Below are 15,743 nucleotides of genomic sequence, written 5' to 3'. Positions count from 1 at the left end.
ATCAGTGTGTAATGTCAGGCCTATCCCCTTAGATGGCTACTATGCCCATAGTTCACACACACAGCCCATGGATGGCTTGTGACAGGGGATTATTGAGGGATAGAAATGAGCAAAGAATATTATATTCATGAATGAGTATGCTGAAATGAAACCCATTTTTCTGTATAATTAATATTTATTAATATAAATAGTAAATAAATAAATTTGTGAAAACAGATTCAGGGGAGCTACATAGGAGTTATAGCTAAGTATAGAGCTCATAGTGAAAATGTAGTCTACCTGGTGAAAACAAAGTAGAACCATCCCTAGAATCACGGGTTTCTGCAACTTAGAGTATATATATATATATATATATATATATATATATATATATATATATATATCACACACAGTATATAATCACTGATGAAATAATGAAAGATGCTATTGTATACCTTTCATTTTAAAGTAAATTAATATTTACTCTACAAATATTATAATTTATCAACTGAATATTTTCAAGTCAAAAAGTTTAGTGCAATAATTTGTATTCTATAGTGGGGAAAGAATTGATGCAACAAAAGAAAAATGTGACTATTTCATACCTTTCTCAAAAAGAGCAGGTTTATTATTTAAAATTGTAGTTATCAACTCTGACACTATACAGATACCTATGAAACCTTTTTAAACACATACTCTCTAGGCAAGCAGATTTTTCAAATCTGGTATCTGGGGTTGGAGCTGGGATATTAACATTAGAAAAAGAACAACAACAAAAAAAAAACTCACAGATGATTCTGATGCATGAGGGTAGGTTTGGGAACCATGGACTGAAATTTATTACTTCACTGTCTTTAGAAAATCGTATTACCAAAAGTAAAGCAAGAAGTAGCATATTAGCAGAAAATAGGTACTTCTCTCCTAGAAAAAGAGACAGAGGATGACTAAATTAATGACAGTATTAGTGGTAACATATAAAGAAAGGCATTGCTCCTGAGACAGAGTTACCAAAACCAGAATTCATCCAGTGATGTTCGAATTTTATAATAAAATTGCTAGTTACTTAGAAACACTAGTAGCAGTATGCATTTTACCCTATAAACAACTATTTATAAAAAATAGAACATTATTTTCTTTAAATCAAATTATATATGATGATAGGATCTCTATTTTCTGCCTCCCCTCTCAGGTTCTCCATGAGCATCAATCTTTTAGGAACTAAGACTTTTGGAGAATAATAATTCACATAGTAATATTTCAATAAATTATTCTGTTCCTATCCTCTATTTACATTGCTTGAGAAAGGGCAGCTTAAGTACCTAGCTCCATTGCATTTCCCATCAAAACACCTTTTTATAAAGGAATCTTAGGTACTATGTTTCTTTAAGCACACAGTCATCACCTGAGAGCAAAATAGATGACTTTGTGGCTAAGTGCATAAGACAGTTATCACATGAACCTATCACACATACCCAGGGCAGCAAAATGGAGGCTGTAGGAGATGGATGAAGGATTCTGATCTAGCTTCCACATCCATATTTGGTTACCAACTAACTGCTTTGGATCTGTTGTGTATAACTAGATTGTCCTTATGAGAACCCAGGGGTATAGATGCCTTGCAAACTAGAGATTCAACATTGCACACAACTGCCACATTCCCTGTTGGCAATTCCTATTTGTTTTACATCTCCCCCAGTTAGTTTGGTTAAGTGAAGTACTGCAGAGTAAACATTGGAAGTGTTCAAATCACAGTTTGACCACTCCCTCATCTGTGCCACCTTATCTTAATAGCATTGTGCAAAAATTATTGGTAGTGTTCACTGTGAAAATTTTTTTTCTATGAAGATTAAAGATTATGATGTATAAAACCAAATAATAATTGAGAGATGTGGGGATTCTCTGTTATTGCAATAATCTTGTATAGAACCACTTCCCTCCCCATCTCACCACTGCCCCCAAAAAAACTTCCATAATGCAGGCAAGTCATATAGATTTCACAAAATATTCAATGAGGAAATAAAAGAGAAGATTATGAGGTGAATTTAAACTTCATATTCTTCATTCAACCCTGCTACACTGAGGTTAAACTAAGCTGACCAGGAAGCTGATGTTTTACTATTATTTTTCTGTGTGTGTGGTTTTACTATTATTTCTCTCTCTCTCTCTCTCTCTCTCTCTCTCTCTCTCTGTGTGTGTGTGTGTGTGTGTGTGATGACCTTCATAAGTAGTTTTCCCTCCATCTCCAAAAAAGGCCAGTAGTCCTCTCAGGAATCCTTCTGACTTTGCAACCCCTGTTCCACGGTGTAATTTGTGCTCTTACTTAATGTGTTTATAATATGTTGGCCAACAGTGTACAAAGAGAGACCTCACTTATTTAAAAGAGCATTAATAGGAGAACTGTACATATGGTAGAGAAGGAGAGGAAGTTAGGGAACTGATGAGAAAAGTTTGAGAATTGTGGAGAGTCTCTTCCCCTCCCATCACACTGAACCATTTTTAACCTTATTAAATACAAGCACACATCCTCTCCAAGATGAAGTGATGCTTGAGGGAAGAATTTATGTTGGGATCAGATTTTTATCTTCCACATCCCCTAGATTAGTATCTGGTACATAAAAATAGTTATTTCCTGAGCACCTACCATATGGCAGGTGATTTGTTAAGACTTTGCATATTTTATCTCATTTAATCTTGCAACAGTCCTTCAAGGTAGAGCTTATGAAGTCATTTTCCAGATAAGGCAGCCGTGATTTAGCCAATGTAGAAAACTTCCCCAGAGTGACACCGACAAGTAAGTGGCAGAACAGAATTGAACCCCAGGTCTTACAGCCCGAAATATCAACTCTTTCCACTGCATTCATACTGTATCTTTTCCAAGGACAATAAATGAATAAGTAGATGCATTAGTAGAAGAGACTGTGGCTGCTGTAAATTGTTTTAATTGTGCCCTCATTTCTATTAAAGGGCTTTAGCTAGTACATAATTTCTCTGAAGTAGACTAACTTGAACTGGAATCTTCTGAGTAACTGAATATATTTGCATAACCAAAGACATTTGTGACTCTGACAGATATAAATAGCAAATATGGTGTAACCAGTTAAGCCATCCTGTTAGTCATAACCAATTATTCATAATGCTGCTTTTACCACTCTTAAAATACTTTATTTGTACCTATCTACCACACAGAAATAAAAGTTGCTCCTTATTAAGAAAAATTAGTCCTAAGGTGGAAAAAATTATATTTTCTATGTCTGGGTTGTTTGAGAATGTGTAGACTTTTGGAGCTGAATTCCATAACACCCAATACAAATCCCTCTGGAGTATAAACTTGTGTGTGTATACACACACATATTATACATATGTATGTTTTCCAGCTTTATTGAGGTATAATTAACAAATGAAATTGTATATATTTAATGTATGTCTACAATGTGATGTTTTGATATACATATACATTGTGAAATGGTTGCCCCCGTTAAACTAGTTAATACATCCATTACTTCACATAGTTACCAAGTTACCTTTTTTTGGTAGGGAGAACTTTTAAGATCTACATCTTAATGCATTAAAAATATTCTTTAAAAATTAAAAATCAAGAAAAATATAATTAATCAAAAATACCTGTACTCTGACTGCTCAAATAAAACACTATTGATATTTTGGTGGCTTTTCCATACTTATATGCAGATATACAGATACACTTCTTAGAAAATTGTACATATGCAGATTTATGACTTCTTATCCCTCTACTTATATGATGAATAATTTTATATGCTTTAAAAATCATTTCAAAAATATGAACTAGGGAAATTAAGATCTTATATAGACACAGAAAGGATATCAAGCTGGTATGTGCTTTCAGACTCCTTATTTCTTACTATTAAAAAGAATCAGAATCATACTTTACATTTTGTCTAGTCATAAACTGAATATATAACTAAAAAGAACCAATAACAAAAGAAGAAAAACAAAACAAAACAAAAATCTGGTGCAACTTGATATGTGCCTTCTATCTGCTTTTCACTTATTATATTGTGGGTATTTTTCTGTGTCAGCAAAGTCTACTTATGTAAACATGTTTTTAGTGCCTACGTGTCTGTCCAATACTAACAAACATATGTTTTTCTTTGTTTTGTTTGTACAAACTCTGTGCAAATGACAATTCTGTGGGTATCTGTTGTTCTCAGTTTTGTAGGGCAAATTCTTGGAAGTGGGATTTCTGAGTTGTAGATTGAGCAGTTTATACCCACACCACCAGTGTGTGGAGAAGGTGTCTGGTGCTGTGTGTCCTGACTGGGAAAAATGTCTGACATGCAATATAAAGTTAAGAAGTAAAAGCACTGGTATAAAAACACATGTAGTATGATCAACTTTTATTTTAAAATTATGTATCTGTATATATATACACAGATTTAGGTATAGAAATGAATACAGACATGATTTAAGTTGGGAAATTGTGTTGGATACTGGGGAGACAATAAATTAAGCACATTTGCTTATTTTAAAAAACACAGAAAATCAAAAGGAGAATTAGAGGTAGCAAGTAAAATATACCACAGAGTGAGCCAACACACTGGAGAGCAGGCACTAGCAATGTAGGGAAGCTGCAAGGTGAAAGGTATGACCACTTACCAGATAAAATAAAGATGTCCAGTTTAATTTGAATTAAAAATGATAAACAGTGAATAGGTTTTAGTACGAATATATTCCATGTGATACTTAACATATTTATACTCAAAAACTGTTCCTTGTTTTTCTGAAACCTAAATTTAATCAGGCATTCTATATTTAAGTCTGTCAACCTAGACATAGCCAGAAACATGGTTTTGTCATCAAAAATGGAAATTATCCCTTAAAAATGAATTCACTCCTAAAAAGGGATAAGAGATGGATGTATAACCTGGTGTCTTACTGCCAGCTTACCTGTTTAAATACCTGTGGGAAATAGAAAATTTACTTTTCTAAATATTACTCATGTATCATTTTATCTAATAAGCATGGCCCTAAGAGGTAGGCATTACTCCTGTTCATGAGGAAGGAAACTGAGGCATGAAGGTAAAAGTCACATAGCTTATAAGTGATGGGGCCAGGACATCTAGCTGGTCAGACTTAGTTTGCTCTTTTTTTTTTTCTATATTCTGCTGCCTTTTAAATAGGAGATATAGTTGCCAACAGGACCAAGAATAGGTTAGAAAAGACAAAGAAGTAGCATCAAGAGGAGACAAGGTGTTACGTTGATGGGAAAGCTCTAGAGTAAAGATCCTTCTCATTAGGTCTTAACCGTGTTGATCTCTGACTACAGCTTTTTCCAAGTTCATAGGGTTCATGGGTCCTACTACCTGAAGTAGCTAGAGTAAGTCTCTGTTCTTACAATCAGATTTCCTTTCAAACAACATTTTTGTTCAATAAACCTAGGAACCATTTTGACATGTTCACTACTCTATGCCTAGTACATGTATCTCTGGGCCCAGCACAGAGTACGTGTTTGGTAAGTATTATTGAATTAATAATGAATGTATAAGTGAACAAGCAAAGTGACTGAACTCTTTTCATTGCATCTAGTAAAGGAACACTGATCTCCATGGCTCCCATCAACTGCAGATACTAGAAAAATGTGTTCAAGATCTGCCTAACTTTTTAACTTTGTCTCCTATTCAAACCCTTAGCAAACATTTGAATGGCATGTTTTCAGATTTTTAACTTGATACTTGCTATTACTCTTCCTGAAAGTCTACTTTCAACCCACCTCAGTCCTACTCTGGAATACCTACTCCCTACCAAGTTTCCTTTGCATCCCCTTAGTTTATCTTCTCTTCCAAATGGTAAGCGAATTGGGTTCTTTCACCTCCCACTAACCCCAGAACTTTCTATACAATTTTCTACTGTATTCATCACTAAAATAAATCCCTTTTATATCATTAAAAATTATCATGAATTTTAATAGTTAAATAATAAATCATGCTGTGAATAGATCTTATGTCCCATACCTTCATTCCCTGGTTGGACATTTGTTTCCTTTTGGTTTTTTGTTTGTTTATTTTACTTTGTTTGGCTCTTATGGCAAAATATAATGACTTTGTCTCTAAAGAAACCTCTGAGCACATTTTTTATTTTCTTCTTAGGATAGCATACTAGAGGTAGAATTGCTGGAACAAAAAGCAGAATTACTTTTAAAATTCCTGAAATATATTGCCAGTTGCTTTCTTAAAATGCTATAAAGGGGTTTTATATCCCCGTAACACCAGTGATATGAGTGTCTGTTTCATAGTACCACAACCAAAGTGTGATTTATTTGATCTTTTATTGTGATTTAAGATTCTATATTATTCTTAAACAGGCAAAGAGGGTGTGTAATTTAATTTGCATTGCTTTTATTCCTAGGGAGGTTGAACATTTATATGTGTGTATTTACTTGCTACTTGTGTTTTCTCTTTTGTGATCAGATGCTAATAGCCTTTGTCTATTTTTTATTGAAATGTTGTTGTGTTTCTTATTGAGTTGCAGGAACATTTTTAAAATATTGATAAATAAACTTGAGCAGATGGTTTCCCAGCTTATTGCTTAGTTATGAGTTCTTGATGTTTCATTTTATCTTTTTACTTCAGTGGCTTTAAGTTTTTATGTAGTCAAACCTGTCATCTTTTATGTGACTTCTTTCATTTATGCTTAAAATTTTCTTTTCCATCAAGATTCTAGGTAACTATTAACCTTTTTTGTAGCTTCATATTTTATCCTAAGAGCTCTATTAAAAAGAAAAAACAAAACCTTTAAGAGTAGTTTTTGCTTAAATGTAAGTTTAAATGCTAATATAGGACATATTGAAGCTTCCTTCAAATGGTTCATGTCCATGTCTCCAAGTCCTTAGTGTGGCCATAATACTGACCCTGTGTGTCTCCAATAATATTTGTTTGAATCTTTCAGAGTAGAAGGCTTTTTTTTCCCCCTAGTACTAAGAATTGAACCCAGGGCTTCACACATGCTAGGCAGGTGTTCCCTGACTGAGCTATCCTCAGCCTTTGAATATCTTTCAGAATCCCCCCAATAGTACTGTAGCTAGATACACTCACCTAGTGCCAAGGTACAGTGATCCCTCTCCTCTTTGTCACTTTCACTGTTGTCAAGTTCACTGATTTTCAACTTCTTATTCCAACAAAAACTTAATGACCCCTTTATAACTTGCTGCCTTGAGAGGGCCCAATTTTATTGAAACCTTTTCATTCTTAAGAAGAAATAAAGCATCTTAATAATTCAAAACTTTCAAAATGACTTTAAATGGTGCAGCTGAGTCTACCCTTTCTCTCCTCAATAAACAAACATAGTAAGATATAACTGAGCATGATGTTTATATAGAAAATGGTAAATCAATCCCCTTTTCTATTTTAAAAAAAATATTCGAAGATTATGGTACAGAGACTATTATTAATAACAAATTACTTATGGCTCAACAATTTGAAATAACACCACAGCTGTGAAATATAGCAAAAGCGAGTCATAAAGATACAGGCACAATTCAAGGATTAGAGTTGGGCTGATATATTGTTTAGGGGCATTGAAAATCATTGAGAAGTTTAGGAAGTGAGCATCCAGCTCCAGGACTATGACAGAGGATCAATTGCCTTTTCAATGTCAAACCAGTCTTTAAAAGACCTAATTTTGCAGGCCCTTTTGTGATAAAAGCTCCTGAATAGTTATTTCCTTTGTTCATCCCTGAGTAGAGAATTTACATTACATAAAGGACTGTAGCCTGCACTGCCTGATTCAGAGTGGGTAGGTGCAGAGTCCTTTCCTCAGTATTCACAGAGAGGCAAGCAACATTCTTAGAGGCTATGCATCCCCAAGAGCTTGAGTGCATGACAGTGATATTCAAGACAGCAATCTCTACCCTTTGGTGAGCTCTCTCAGTGAGCACCATGCTTTATGCACGTTCTTCCTATTTCTCACACCTGTCCTCACTTGATTATTACTATCCCCAATTTCCAGATGAGAGCACTGAGGGTTAGAGAAGTTAATAAATAGCAAAATATCATACAAGGTGGAATTTAGAAGATCCAGAACCCAAATCTAGTGCTGTTTCTTTGTACTCACCAGGCTGCTTCCTAATTCATCTCGGTTTAATTTTCCAGTTTATAACTTTGCTGTTATCATTATAGCTTTCTAATACTATTGAAACTCTATCAAAAAGGAAGTTTTAGAAATGTTAAATTAAATATGGTACAAATAGTCATCAATTCCAAGGGCTCTAGTAGAAGTTCTTGGGGACCCAAATTGATGGTGGGGATGAATGGGTTCTTACAAATTGTCTAGACTGATCCCTCCCCCTGATCTCTTTATGTCATACTTGAAGGCCCTTACAGCCTCTTCAGCAAGTGACTAATACTTTCTACTTAAAATTCTGTATGAGAGAAGTCAGCTTCTCTTTAATCATTATCATTAAAATGTCAGTTCACATGTTGAGACACATAGTTAACAACTTGAGCCTTGATTCTCTTCTACCCCCTACTTAATTTTAGAGCTTTCCAAAATTTAGTCCTTAAGACCTTTTAGCCTTGACCTGAAACTCAATCCTCTTATATTTACTCCTACAAATAATTGGCCTAAGAAGCAGTGTATTATTTATTATTTGAAAATAGGAGCCTAAGGCATCCTTTGAAAATTAAAAAATAAAACATTTCCCTCAAATTATGTCAGGCAATATGCTAGATGCTTAGGTATCTGAGCACTTGGCATTCCACCTGCCATCATTGATGAGGTTTGGCTGTGTTCTTCTAATCAAGGCCTTGTAACAGTGGTCCACTTCTTATTTTGAATATAGCTTTTGCTGCTCTGCTACTGCAACTTATTTTTTAAGTGGACATATTTCTTCCTCTTCCTTTCTCTCTGCTCCTCCCTAATCTCCCACCACCACCCTCAATCTCAGGGAAAACAGGATTACCTTTCATCCCCATCCTAGGCAGATTTGTCTGTCCTTGAGTACACACCCACCATAGAAATGAAGTAATCCAGACTTTGGGGATGGTACCTGAAGATCTCAGAAATGATTTCTCCCAAATTAACAAGTGAATTAACAACTCCAACAGATGGAATGTAGCCTTTGAATCACCTCTATAAAAGCCCCCTGTTTCTACTGATGGGCAGAATCACAGCCTTTGGGACAGGAACACCCTGTGTTTCTCCTTTGCTAGCAAAGCAATAAAGCTTCTTTTTCCTTTTTCTCAAAACCATGTCCTTGCTATTGGATTGGCATCCAGACAAGGGCCGAGCTTTTAGCAACAGCATAGTGTTGGAAGTTCCTTCCCATTGGAGATCTAGAGAATCTGAATGCTCTACAGATTTACCCATATCAGTCTGATGAACAGATATTTATGCTTAAAGGCATACAAATATATAACCCCAATCTTTTCTACTCTAATGTCCAACTCTTCCTTTTAGTTCTAGCTCAGGAAGACACAATAAATAGTACTGGTCACTTTTTTTTGTTGTTGTTCAGTTCTTCTCATTTTATATGACAGTGTTTTGTTTTCCTGCATTCTGGCATTCAAGGAAGCAATGGGAAACCAAGATCAAATGAGATTGGGTCCTGCTCCTCTAGGAGTTAATACTCTAAAGGGAGAAAGAAAGCTCAGTGAACAGGATATGACAGTACGATAAGGTCAGTTCCCTGCTCTGAGGGTTTTTCTGAGAAGTTAGAAAACTCAATAAAGTGAGAGTCAATCTTACTCTGGCCTCTAAGAGAAAGGAGTCATATTCCTTTGATCTTGTACCTTCAGGTGCTACACAGATGAAGAGTATTTGCAATCACAGTCATCAGTATCACTGTCTTACACTTTATTGTGTTTGGTACGTGGCTGGGACCAGATATGAGGCACTTAAGTTAGGTGCAAAATTTAAAGGGGACCCCAAAACCTCAATAATTAGTCAATTTTTTTAAATAAAATTAATGCAAAATAATCAAAATGAACAAAATATCAAAATCAGTCTTGTACTGCTCTCAGGTACCATGGGATTACATAGGTCCAAGGTTTTGTCAACTTCTTTAAGTGGCATAGTCTAGTTTTGGAGATCTAAAAGGAATGTAAAATAAACAAATGGAGTATTTATTTTATTTTCATTCCTAATTACAAGCAAAATATCTGTGACCTAAGGGTTAAGGAGGAAGGTTGGTAGTTAATTTTCATTATACAACCAGTGTTATTTAGGAATCATTAGGGAAATTCAATAACATGAACCCTAATAGCCCCCCCTTAAAGAATGAGCCAAGACTTATTCTAGATTCTAAGAAACCACTGAGTATTTTAAAAACAAAATTCCATAGAGCTTTGAATGTAGAGCTCTGGTTCTCTGTAATTAGTGAACAAATTTGCAGTGACCTTCTATGTGTCTGCAACTTTCTCTTATGTTACCAACTACTTTTTCTGCCCCTTTAGTCATATTGTTCATTTTCCAAAGAAGAATCCAATTGGCCTAGTCTTGTTTTCTTTTTCTTGTGGGCCCTACAATATTAGATCAATGCAAAGTAGGAGCCCAATCCTGCTCCAAAGGCCTCCTTGGCTTTGGCCAAGGAGGGGCCTGAGTTGGATTGGAGATAAGTGGGGCAGCAGGGAAGGGCATTTGCAGGTAAGATTTTTTTTTTTTTTTTAACAGTAGGGTGGAGATGAAGCATCCTCTCTCCAGTACACCAGCATTGCAGATTAGCAATTAAAAATGCAAAGAAAGCAGAACAAATAGCAAGTGCTAATGGAGTTCACAGAAAAGAGAAATCACCAAGGGTCAGAGTGTGTTAATTGTATGCTATAAGAGCTGCAATTATAAACCCATAGATATGCAAATAAATGCTGATGGCTCAGCAAATGAGACTACAAAATCATTTATCTATGGCCCTTGATAAGTAGACAGCTAGATAAATGATTTGTTTATGAATTCACTTAGAGATTTCACTTAATATCTTCACTACTTTTCCTCCTTTCTGGAGACATCCACAGAATAAAAAGAGCCTGTGGGCACCTTGTATTGGCTTACCGTGTTTATTACCTTCACCTCTGGTTGCTTAAAATAGAATAAATAGACCTTTCAATTGTGAGTGGCTGACTCACACTGCTGAAAATCTTCTCCCCTCCACCTCCTTGTGCCATTTCTGTACAGACCCAGTGCAAAGTGATGATAGCATCTGTTTCTGCCACCCAGATCCCATTGATAGCAATTGACATTTCTTGTCTGCAGTGAGGTCATGGAAAAAATTAATTGCAGGGAAAGACAAAGATGCTGATTAGCTAGTATTAGGCCTTCTGGAACTCAGGGATGAGACATCTTTGAGGTTCACTATGCGTGGGGTGACCCTTACTAGAACCAAGGGCAGACCAGGTATTGCCACAAGACTCAAAACACATGAAGCCCATCCCCCTGAGGGTGGTTCAACTATGACCATCAAGTATTTAGAGCTTTTCAGCTCCAAACTGAGAATACTGGGGTTGTATTTCATTCCTGTAGGTTGTCAGAATGAATGATGGTCCAAGAAATTTAAACCTAATGAAGAGATTCAGAATAATATATGGCTTCCTTGAAAGAACCATAAGAATTTTTTTTTATTTCTCTCACTAGAGAACAATAAAAAAAATTATCCATTCATTCAAAGAAACATTGATTAAATTCCTACTCTGTGTCATTTCTGTGTTTATACTCTAACTTGCACAGGACTTACTGCGTCTTATATGACAGCATTCTAGGCTTATAAAGAAGCTGGTGGATGGAAGTCTTCAAATAAGAACCCCTTGTATATGATGCTTGAAAGGATATTCTCACAGATATGTTTAATTTCATGGTTTGGTTCGAAGAGGACCTGGTTGAGTGTGGCATGTGTTTTGTTTTGTGTTTTGGTAGTTTTTCATTGGCCTAGCTCCCATCGTATCATGTGTTCTCATGATCAAGAAAAGAAACTGGGTCTGATATGTCTAATACATAGCCAGTGACTCTACAAAATAGCAAGTAAATTAGTAGGGAAGGAACTGAAGACAAAATAACAGGTAAAAATGAACCTGCAACATCAGTAACTATATCTCTGCATTGATAAGATTTTAAGTGATGACTAATTATGCATAGAAAAGTGATCAGTCCATTATGAAAGAATTCTAGAAGCAGCTATAAGCAAAGAAATACCTTTTTCTAAATCCCAAGGTGTTGAAGCCTGCCACAAATACCAAATGTCCTGAATGCATGGCTTACATAATAAGTAGTACATCCATTCACACTTGCAAAAAAGGTATGGGTAAAAGTTTCAAGAGTTTAATACTGGAAAAAGCACAGAACCTTATTTTAATTGTCTTGAATCTATTATTATGCTCCAAGAATAAATTTTTTCCCTTAATTCAAATAAATACAGGAATTTTTTTAAGATATGCATCAGTCAGTTTCGATTCTAAAATTTCCTTTCTAAACATGGCATTGTGGTAAAAGGAGTTGAAGAAAATTGATAACATTTTCTTAGTCTATAGAGTCAGCATCAGACTGAGAAAATTGAATCATCACCTCTAGGCAAAGTATGGTGTTACTAAAATGACATCATCATAGAAATGTTTTATGACATAAAAGAAGTTATTGATTTCTTTCTTCTAGACTCCTGTGCTAGCAGTGTAGGTCAGCTATTATTTTATGGATAAGAGTATTTTAAAATAAGGATGCAGTAAATTCTTTGACAGTTTTAAGCTCTAAATTCCACAGTAAGAAAATAGCATTCATTACATTTTCTGTGTATAGTGTGTTCATGGACTATAAATGTAATTAAATGTATTAGCACTGGGATAGGCTCTATCTACAGTTATTTCTTTGTTTTAAATTTTCAATCTAAAGAGTTTTTAGAGTACATATTTTAATGCTAGGTTCTGCCTATATAACAAAAAAAAGACACAAGCTTAAACTACATGGTTTATTTTTACCGCACATAAAAGAAATTAATATGTAGGCAGTATTATCACTCCATATCAGTGACGCAGGCTCTTCCTTTATGCTCCCCTATCTTTATTGTGCTCCTTAATCCTAATGATTGCTTCATGGCCCAAAGTGATCATGAAGCACCAGCCATCATGTCTGGGTTTCAGGTCAACAGAAGGAGAAAGTGGAGGAGAACAAAATTGCAGAGGTCCCAGCTAAATCACTTTCCATAAGCAGCTATTCAATGAATCCCACAAAACATTGGACTGAACATTTTAATGTGGCTACAACTACCCATAAGGGAGGCTAAGAATAAAATCTTTATTATTATATGAAATGTAACCAATGGAAAACTTGGCTTTTATTAGTAAGACACAAGGAGTAAATGGCATTGGTTTGGATTTTAACTTTTGCATTTGATGAAATGTTACTGGTTGCATGGTAATTCCTTGTGTGTGCTGACCATGCATATCTTTTTCTTCCTCTTGTATCACCAGGCCGCCGGAACCTGTTTACAGCACTGTGAACAAACTGTGTGATAAGCCTGCTTCTCCCAGGCACTATTCCCCTGTTGAGTGTGACAAAAGCTTCCTTCTCTCAGCTCCCTACCCCCACTACCACCTAGGCCTGCTCCCTGACTCTGAGATGACCAGGTACTGCATGCGCTTCCTCACCTCATCTTCTCGAATTGCATGTGCTTCCACAAGGATGAGTGGGTAGGACCCACCTCTGCTCACTTTCCTTGCACACAACAGCAACATCTTCCCCAAAGTGGAGAGATGTTCTGCTTCTGTGGTGTGGTGGGAGAAATTAAGAACATTGCCTTTTTTTTTTTCTTGGTGTGATCACAGAGCGTTCAAATAAGATCACATGATGTTCCACATGTTCTTGATTCCCATACATTTTAATGAGGTATTAATTATATTGTTCCAGAACAATTAATTTTGGAATTTACTTATTACCATTTCCCTTATACAGAAGGATGAAAGAGAAAATTATATTTTTTAATAATTTTTAATAAGTGCTTACTATGCCCCAGATGTAAGTCGGGCATAGATATTATTATTGTCATTTAACATTCTAATTCAAATATTAAATTATTAGTACCATTTAACTGACTCTTGAGATATTAAGCAACATATCCCAAAGTACAGAATTAATTGATTCTGCCTAAATTTATAAAGAACTTGTTCTAAATCTAAAGACTGCATAAATTCTACATTAATATTCTATAACCTGTGTATGATTTAAAAAAAAAAAAAAACTATATTCAGAGTAGCCAAAGTCAGAAAGGACAGTAAGCAAAATAGAATCCAATATTCCATAATGTAGTTCCAATTCTATCTAAATTGAGATCCCAATTTTAATATTATAAAGGGGTGCTTATATAGTTGTGTTTTCAGACATAATATCTTCATAATAATTGCTAGGACTGAGAAAATACAGGTTGTAGAGTGTATATAACAAGAGAGTCTTTTTAGAACCTCATCTTTATATACATATTTTTAAATTAGTTTAGTCATCAATTACTGGTCTCCCTAGGGGAGTTATATACATATTTTATATCTAATATTTCTAGAAATAAATTTAAAAACATAACTCTGACTAATTAATTGGAGCATTTTCACTGATTTGAATCAATTAAAGCTTACTGGTAATTCAGAACACTTTATGAATATTAATTAAATCAATACAACCAGAGGGAAGTGAAAGGGTGTCACACCGCAGTCAGGACTTTTGACTTAAATTTGTTGAGCTCTTCCTCTGCGCCAGCTATTTGTTAAAGCACTTCTTACAAATTATTTTTTTTCAATCTTCACAGTCACCTTACGTGGTAAATGTTATCATTATTTTCATTTCACAAACACAAGAAAATTGAGACTTGAGAAGTTACCTGATTGTCCAAGATCTTCCACTAGCAAATGACAGAGCTGAGAGTCAGACCCAGGTGACAACTGCCCCAACAGAACTTAGCCCTGCATTGGCACCGGCATGATGGCAGAGACATTTTTGCTCACTGAGAGGATTTTCCATCCATTTCTCTTTTCTACCTTTGTCTTATTTCTCTGGTTCAGTGTCAGTGAATTTTTTTTTAAACCCATGCTTTTTTTTTTTTTAAATGAACATGAAAGTTATAGTAGTTTCTTTGCATCCCACTGGGGATTTTGAAGCATCCCTCCTTAAAAATTCAACAAATAGCAGCTATAGGGTCTACCTCCTGGATATATTTTGATTTTTTTTCCTTCTTCTTTCCTTTCTTATTTTTCAAATTAAAAAATTGCAGTACAATGTTGAGTATGTCTTTTTTAATTATATGACCCCAGCACTTCTGATATATATCAGTCCCCCACCTAGAACCACTGTCCCCCACCCTTTGGGAATTCAATTTTCTATTTTAATTGTTTTCGTTAGTTCTTTATTTTTTACATTATCGTATTATTTATTTTATCGTATATAAAAAGTCACACACAAACCCATTTTAGTGCCCATGTGACTAGTACACTGATACCAAAAATCTTGATTTCACCCCACTTAGTTCCTCTTATATAGTTTTCCACCTCAGTAAATGACACAATGCATCTACCCTTTGTTCAAACCAAAAACTTGAGTCATTCTCCATACCTTATTTGCCCTTGTATCCATCATTCAATTTGTCTTCAAGTCCTATTGATTCTAACTCCAAAATGCATCTCAAATCTATTCACTACCCTCTACTTTTGCTTCCACCACTTTAAACCAAACACCTATCATCTGCCACCTACAACAGCCTTCTAATTGGTCTTACCCCTTGTATAGCTGGCTTATTCAGAATGAATCCAAAGTGATTTGTTACAATTACAGAT

The 15,743-nt window shown here is 35.2% G+C and overlaps 1 protein-coding gene across 11 annotated transcripts in view; it reads left to right on the top strand.

The window, feature by feature from the left end:
- Dlg2 (discs large MAGUK scaffold protein 2) overlaps positions 1-15,743 on the top strand; it is a 2,015,095-nt gene that overhangs the window by 1,549,111 nt on the left and 450,241 nt on the right. For 7 of the 11 annotated variants that reach the window (XM_071616557.1, XM_027942606.2, XM_034636731.2 and 4 more), the window contains one exon: positions 13,398-13,553. The exons of the other annotated variants lie outside the window; for them this stretch is intronic. In XM_071616557.1, coding sequence (XP_071472658.1) covers positions 13,398-13,553 — 156 coding nt within the window. The remainder of the gene's footprint in view (positions 1-13,397; positions 13,554-15,743) is intronic. 11 annotated transcript variants of the gene reach the window in all.

This window comes from Marmota flaviventris, chromosome 9 (assembly GCF_047511675.1).
Source record: "Marmota flaviventris isolate mMarFla1 chromosome 9, mMarFla1.hap1, whole genome shotgun sequence".
Taxonomy (NCBI): domain Eukaryota; kingdom Metazoa; phylum Chordata; class Mammalia; order Rodentia; family Sciuridae; genus Marmota; species Marmota flaviventris.
The sequence above is the reverse complement of the archived record's forward strand: the minus strand, read 5'-3'. Positions and strand labels throughout refer to the sequence as shown.